Consider the following 8051-nt stretch of genomic DNA (forward strand, 5'->3'; position numbering starts at 1 on the left):
AGTGCTACCGTTCACATGGATAATAATTATTTATTTTTATGTTGTGTTGTTTATATTCCTCCAAAATGTATTCCAAATCACTATATGCGTTTATTTCATATTTTAGAAGATTTGTCAGTTAAATATGAGTAAAGATTTTGGTGTTCGGTGATTTCAATATGCCATCCACAACGGTGGAAATACGGAATTATTATGAATATGTGAGCTCCTTCTGTGAATTCCGGCAGGTAAACGATATACCCAATATTAATAACCGTACTTTAGATTTAGTGTTAACATCATTATTACCGAGCGACTTACAAGTACATGTTTCTGATGAACCGCTAGTAGACATTGACAGACACCACCCCCCCCTTGCCACAAAGGTGATAAGGGCCACAAACCGATTGACTTTGACAGAAGTGATTCAGCACGATTCGGACAATGTTAATTTAAACTCAGTACATAACAGGCCCAGATGGAATTTTCATAAGGCCGATTTGTTTACTTTATATAATGATTTATCATTAATTAATTGGGACACTCTGTATCGTATCAAAAATTCAAATGAAGCTATTGAACATTTATATAATACCCTTATTGAAGTCTTTGATGATTCTGTTCCAAGAGTGTACCGTAGGTTTCCTAGGATTAAGGGAAAATATAACTATCCTGATTGGTATACACCGGACTTAATACAACTTATCGGAAAAAAGTGGAAGCATCACAAATTATTTAAAATTACTGGTTCAAAATGTGATTACGAAACATTTTCCCATTACCGTTCTCAAGTTAAAGAAAAAATGCGGGTGCATACGCGGGTGCAGCTCGGGTGCACGTTGGCCAGCTGACCGCACGTCAAGTGCGTGCTGCCCTAAGCCGCATCAAGCCTAAACATTCTGTAGGCCCTGACGGTATACCGCCTTATATTGTTAAAGACTGTAGTAAGATCTTTGAAGAACCACTATAGCACATCTTTAATTTATGTTTAAGAGAAAGTAGGTATCCCGATAATTGGAAAATCACTCGAGTTATCCCGGTTCCGAAAGGAGGCTCAAAATCAGATGTTAGTGAATATCGACCAGTAGCAGTGCTGTCTGCATTTGCCAAGGTATTTGAAATGGTTTTGTACACTAGTATATTGACACAAGTGGACAACCGATTGACTAATACACAACATGGCTTTCGGCCGGGTAGGAGTACAGGGACTAACCTATTGTCATTCATATCTTATCTAACTCCAGTCCTTGATGCTGGAAGACAAGTTGATGCCGCGTACTTCGACTTTGGAAAGGCATTTGACACAGTTGATAATGACATTTTACTCAGAAAGTTCGCTGCGATAGGCTTTACTCCTCATCTTTTGAAATTCTTCGCTAATTACCTTGGCGATCGCAGACAGTATGTTGAATATGCCGGTTATGAATCTCGCCTATACCTCACTTTATCGGGTGTGAGGTCAAGGGAAGTACACTAGGACCATTAGAATTCATTATCATGGTTAATGATCTCCCATCAATCATCGTAGAGTCGGAATGTCTTTTGTTTGCTGACGACCTCAAGATATTTCGGTCCATAGCTGATACATCTGATTCTGAGCGTCTCCAACGAGATATTGATAGAGTTGTGCGGTGGGTAAGAGCAACAAGCTGTATTTCAATGTGGTCAAATGCAGTGTGATAAGCTATAGCCGTGCACGAGCACCACTCAACTATCAGTACAGGATGGATGCCGTGATCATACCGCGAGTTATTTCTTTACGGGATTTAGGAATCCAGATGGTAGCAGAATTTACCTTTCGTAATCACATTATTGACATCTGTAAGAAGGCTTTTCGTAAACTAGGATTTATTTTGAGACACTGGAATAATATTTTTGGTACTTTAGTAATCAAAATTCTATTTAATGCGTTGGTTCGAAGTCAGCTCGAAACTAGCGCTATAATATGGAATCCTCATGAAACAAAATATACACTCATGGTGGAAAAATACAAAATAAATTCACTCGCTTTCTATATAATAAGCAATATGGTGTGTACCCTTATTATCCTTTGATGTACCCCAGCCTGTTTGTGATAGGTATGGTTGGTTACTGCAAGCTGGAAGTGAGGAGGAATGTTGGGCTTGTCAAATTAATATTTAAAGTGTGGCGCGGGTGGGTACACCTGCCGGAGGTGCTCTCCGCGCTACAGCTGTGCGCGCCGAGCGGCCGCGTCAGCACTCGGCGCCACCTACCACTGTTCCGCCTTCAAACACCGCGAACAAATATTCTAAGGTTTGCGCCCTTGTCACGGGCCATACGATTGCTTAATACTATATCTCAGAACTTGGATATATTTATATGTAACCTGTCAGAATTCACTGAAATGGCTCATAGATGTGTTGAAGTAGATTGTTAAAATTAAATCTGTATAACGTCGCATTGGTTTCAACTGTTATGGTGTTATAATATATGTGACGGCGCGTCTCATAAAAGACAACGTCAAGAGTGACACCGGCAGTCACTCTAGCGGAGCGTCGTGTCGACGGTAGCGGGGCCGACCATCTTTGCTTGTATTTTTGGTGGTACAGAACGGCCAGCGCACCACGGTTGCGACGAATCGCTACAAGCAGTGTATCAGTGTAATAATAATTCGGATGAAGGCCCTCCTGCGCTTTCATCAGAAGTGGGATCGAACGGAATGCAAAATGAAGAAAAATTGTCGGATACGTCACACGCTGAAAAACTATTGAGTAACATGGAAAGGTTGCTTTCTCGGGTTTTGGCTATTCCACAAACGCCAACCGTGAGTACTAATCGTTCACCACTTTTAAAGTTTGATCCGGATGATTCTGAGTCAGATATTGATGACTGGTGTAAAGTAACGGAGATCATTGTGACAAATAAAGGCTTGGAAGGGGTTGACCTATTAATAGCCTTAACAGGAGCGCTAAAAGGTCGTGCTGGTGCATGCATAGCTAAGCTAAATTTGGAAGAAATCACTTGGAGTTCAGTCAAAGAGATTTTAATAGCGAGATTTTCAAAACCCAAACTTATCCAAGACTATTTCGACGATGTGTTGCGATTTAAAATAAGCGCTAATGAGACAGCGTCCGAATCAGCTCTACGTTTATGGAATCTTATCGAAAAGATACCTAATACTAAGATGTCTGAAGAAGTAATAACTGGATTTGTAATTTCGGTACTGTGTCAAAAAGATAACATGATACGTCGTGAACTAAATGCACAGACAATCACGAGCCGTGCCCTATTATTCCGCATCCTTGGTGGAATATCACTGAAGAGACGCTTGGATGCCGAAGCTCAAGAACCTGAAGCCAAGCGAGTTCGATTGGTTGAGAAGTTCTCTGGCAAGTGTCATTACTGCGGATTGAATGGACATCGTATAGCAGAGTGTCGAAAACGACGCAATGATAGGGAAACGAAAACTCAAGAGCCTTCAAGTTCATCACGTTTAGTGGAAAGAAGCCAGCTGTTACTTGCTACGCCTGTGGACAGCCTGGCCATGTGGCGACGGCCTGTCTGAATAAGAAGAATAGTAGTGCGGCCACGGTCAGGGAAGTCCAACAATGCGAGCACAGGCCCTCCAGAGGTACCCTAAGGACGTCATCGGGTGAGACCGTCTCCTTTCTATTTGATAGTGGTTCATCTTGTTCTTTGTTAAAGAAAGTTTCGTTGAAAGGCTTCTGGGTACTGAGCTTAAAAGTCTTGTTTTATCTTGAGTGGCATGAGGCGGTGATGATATCCAATGCACCACCCAGGTCCAAAGCTGTGTGACAATCGATGAAATTACAGTTAGCTTACTTTTCATGTGGTCCCTGATACTCATATTTCCGATCCAATTATAATTGGAAGGGATATTTTTGACCAAGGGTTGTGCGTTAGGATTGACCATGATAATCTTATTTTCTTTTCAATAAAAAAGTAACTATTGTGACCTAAAGTCGAATAAGTTGGACGTTATGAAAATTGACACGGATTTACAAGGAAATGATAAAAAATCGCTTATGTTGTTACTAAACAAATATTCCGACTATTTCGCTGTCGGTATTCCCTCTCGCCGGGTTTTAACAGGAGAATGTGAGATTAATCTAATAGACCCAACTAAAATTGTACAGCGGTGTCCATATAGATTAGCCCCCGCTGAAAAGTTGATAGTTAGAGAAAAGATCCAAGAATTACTCGATGCTAGGGTGATTCGCGAAAGTACCTCCCCCTTTGCTAGCCCAATATTATTAGTTGCGAAAAAGGATAACTCATATAGGATGTGTGTTGACTATCGAGAGTTGAACTCCAATACACAGCCTGAGCACTATCCTTTGCCGCGTATTGAGGAACAAATCGATCAGCTTGCCGGGGCCAGCATTTTCTCGTCGTTAGACATGGCATCAGGATTTCATCAGATAGTGGTGCACCCTGATTCAGTGGAGAAAACAGCATTTGTCACGCCCGAAGGGCAATATGAGTACCTTGCAATGCCTTTTGGTTTACGAAATGCTCCGTCTGTATATCCAGGGTGCATACACTCGAGGCCTGAGTCATCTTAAAGATAAACCTTTGGTATATATGGATGACGTTTTGTGCTATTCTGCTGACATAGTTGAAGGTTTGCAGCGCTTAGATAAGGTATTAGGCGCGTTAACTAAAGCGGGGTTCACATTCAATCTCCAAAAATGTAAGTTTATGAAACATAAAATAGACTATTTGGGATATTCACTTCAGTCCGGTGAAATAAGACCGAATTCTCGTAAAATACTGGCGTTAGCAGATTCTCCTCAACCAAAACGGCTACTCATGTCAGACAGTTTCTCGGTCTTGCTTCATATTTTAGAAAATTTATCCCCGGTTTTACCCGTATTGTGGGACCGTTGTATCCCTTAACGAAACTAAAAGGACCAATTGCTTGGACTCAGAAGTATGAGCAAATACGTACTGCTATAATACGTATTCTAACATCCGAACCGGTATTAACTATTTTTGATCCCGAGCTACCAGTAGAATTGCACACGGATGCGAGTTCTGAAGGTTACGGGGCGATCCTTATTCAAAAGAAAAATAATCTTCCTCATGTCGTGGAGTATTATAGCCGACGTACGTCAGAAGCGGAATCACGTTACCATTCGTACGAACTGGAGACGTTAGCGGTTGTGCGAGCGGTAGAACACTTCCGGCATTATCTTTACGGTAAACATTTCTTAGTTTTACGGATTGTAACTCACTTAAGGCTTCAAAGTCAAAAAAAGATCTTACGCCCCGCGTTCATAGGTGGTGGGCTGTTTTGCAGGCGTATGATTTTGAAATTATATATCGTGAGGGGCGGTGTATGGAACACGCCGATTACCTTTCGCGAAATCCTCTACCTAATAATGTTGACATAGTAAGCGAGAACTCATTGACAAAGAAAGTTCAATATGTTGAGCTTCATCAAGATTGGCTTTCCGTCGAACAAAAACGTGATAGTGAGATACAAGATCTTATCACGAAACATAATGATCATAGTTTTCCCGATTCAATAGCTCAGTCATATGATGTTAGAGAGGTATTCTTTATAGAAAAATCTGTCGAAATAAAGTAGTTTCTTGGTTGCCAGTAGTGCCGCGGTCCTTAATTTGGACATTAATTAATCATACCCATAATGAAATCCAGCATCTAGGCAAAGACAAAATTAGATAAACTGTATGAACAATACTGGTTTCCACAGATGTCGAAATGCGTGCGTAAATTTGTAGATTCGTGTATTATTTGCAAAGCGTCGAAGGGTCCATCGGGAGCTCAACCCATTCAACTTCACTCAATTCCTAAAGTACCAGTGCCGTGGCATACCATCCATATAGATTTTACGGGAAAGCTCAGCGGGAAGAGCGACCGAAAGGAATACTGCTCAGTGATTATCGATGGTTTCACCAAATATGTTCTATTAGAACATACTTCTTCTCTTGACGCCAAAAGCGCGATACACGCTCTTCGCAAAGCAGTTTGTCTTTTTGGGGCACCTAAGCGAATAATTGCTGACCAAGGTCGTTGCTATATCAGCTCTGATTTTAAGAGTTTTGCGCTCAGCATAAGATTCAACTTCACTTTATCGCGACGGGTTCCAGTAGAGCAAATGGGCAGGTAGAAAGGGTTATGCGCACTCTTAAAAGTTTGTTAACTATTGTTGAGAACGACCCCAATAAGACGTGGCGTGATGAACTAGGAAATATCCAACTCGCACTCAACAGTACTAAATCTACCGTGACTAAATATTCACCTACTGAACTTATGTTAGGGATTCGCGCTCAGTCATTGGGCATGTCAAAACTAAACTCTGAAGCCCATGGTCAGCAAGAACGTTTAGATCTCGACACTATTCGGGACGCAGCGTCTACGAATCTTCAAAAGCAGCAAGGTCTGAGGCACGCCGTTTTAATAGAGGTCGAGCAATAATAAAACAGTTCTACAAGGGTGATTTCGTATTTCTTAAAATAGCGAACGAAACCAAACTAAATTGGATAGAAAATTTAGAGGTCCATTTATTGTAACTGCGGTACTAGACAACGACCGGTATGAATTAAAAAGCTTAGTCGGTTCTCATCGAGTATATAAGTATGCCCACGAGAATTTACGCTCAGTGCCTCAGGGTCACGATGGTTTACTTGAAATTACAACAAATCTTTTGAACTGTGACGAGGCCGAGACGGCGACAGACGATGAAGCGTCAGTTGATCTAGTAAACGTAACTACACCAGATCAGGGTGATACTTTAATTCCAAATAACTATGACACCTTGACCGTGTGCTCGGATACAATGTCCGCCGATTCCCGTACTCTCACAGCTGGTTCAGACACTCTTAGTGTACATTCGGATGAGGTCATATGGGATGAAGAAGTGGTGTCTTAGGTGTGTTATCATTAATTCACTTTGTAGTCGATCCTGGCTGAGATAGTGACATCCATTTCTTCGAAAGGATTCACTATTCTCATCCAGATGTAAGTTTATCCTGGTTAAGATAGTGACATCCATTTCTTCGAAAGGATTCACTATTCTCATCCAGATGTAGAGTTTATCCTGGTTAAGATAGTGACATCCATTTCTTCGAAAGGATTCACTATTCTCATCCAGATGTAGAGTTTATCCTGGTCAAGATAGTGACATCCATTTCTTCGAAAGTGATTCACTATTCTCATCAGATGTAGGTTTATCTGGTCAAGATAGTGACATCCTTTCAGAAAGGTTACTATTCTCATCCAGATGTAGAGTTTATCCTGGTCAAGATAGTGACATCCATTTCTTCGAAAGGATTCACTTTCTCATCAGATGTAGAGTTTATCCTGGTCAAGATAGTGACATCCATTTTTCTGAAGGGATTCACTAGTCTCATCAGATGTAGAGTTTATCCTGGTCAAGAAGTGTCGTCGGGCCACACCTGGAAGGTTGGTTGAAGGGATGCACTCACTTGCTCCAGATGGTATGTGTGATTTCGGCTGGTCGAAAGGACAGTGTCGTCCGGGCCACACCTGGAAAGGTTGGTTGAAGGATGCACTCGTCCGGTCCAAGTCGTAACGTGTCTAAATCTAAATAGCATTGCATTTGATGTCGATAATCATATTTCATTTACAAAGTTCCTAGTTCCTTTATTGGATGGACGAGCGGTGATTGAGAACTTCTTTGGTTTCAGAAACTTACAGACGCCGAGGACGGTCGTATGTCAGTCTGGCCGTGACGGCGCGTCTCATAAAGACAACGTCAAAGAGTGACACCGGCAGTCACTCTAGCGGAGCACGTCGTGTCGACGGTAGCGGGGCCGACCATCTTTGCTTGTATTTTGGTGGTACAGAACGGCCAGCGCACCACGGTTGCGACGAATCGCTACAAGCAGTGTATCAGTGTAATAATGAATTCGGATGAAGGCCCTCCTGCGCTTTCATATGTATAAATAAATAAATAAATAAATAAATAAATAAATAAAATAAAATAAATAAATAAATAAAATAATTTTATTTAAATAAGCTTATCGTAATGTTTATATTTGCACTTACACCTTCGCACCAAAAATCCTAACATAAGTTACCTACCACGGGTTATGAAAAAT

At 41.3% G+C, this 8051-nt stretch overlaps 1 protein-coding gene across 3 annotated transcripts in view; it reads left to right on the forward strand.

The window, feature by feature from the left end:
• The first annotated feature begins 7777 nt into the window (after positions 1 to 7777).
• The window catches only part of LOC119193855 (activity-regulated cytoskeleton associated protein 1-like), a 7494-nt gene continuing 7220 nt past the window's right edge, over positions 7778 to 8051 (forward strand). For all 3 annotated transcript variants that reach the window (XM_037447716.1, XM_037447717.1, XM_037447715.1), the window contains exon 1: positions 7778 to 7869. In XM_037447716.1, coding sequence (XP_037303613.1) covers positions 7854 to 7869 — 16 coding nt within the window. In that variant the 5' untranslated portion in view covers positions 7778 to 7853. The remainder of the gene's footprint in view (positions 7870 to 8051) is intronic.

This window comes from Manduca sexta, chromosome 7, assembly GCF_014839805.1.
Source record: "Manduca sexta isolate Smith_Timp_Sample1 chromosome 7, JHU_Msex_v1.0, whole genome shotgun sequence".
Classification (NCBI taxonomy): domain Eukaryota; kingdom Metazoa; phylum Arthropoda; class Insecta; order Lepidoptera; family Sphingidae; genus Manduca; species Manduca sexta.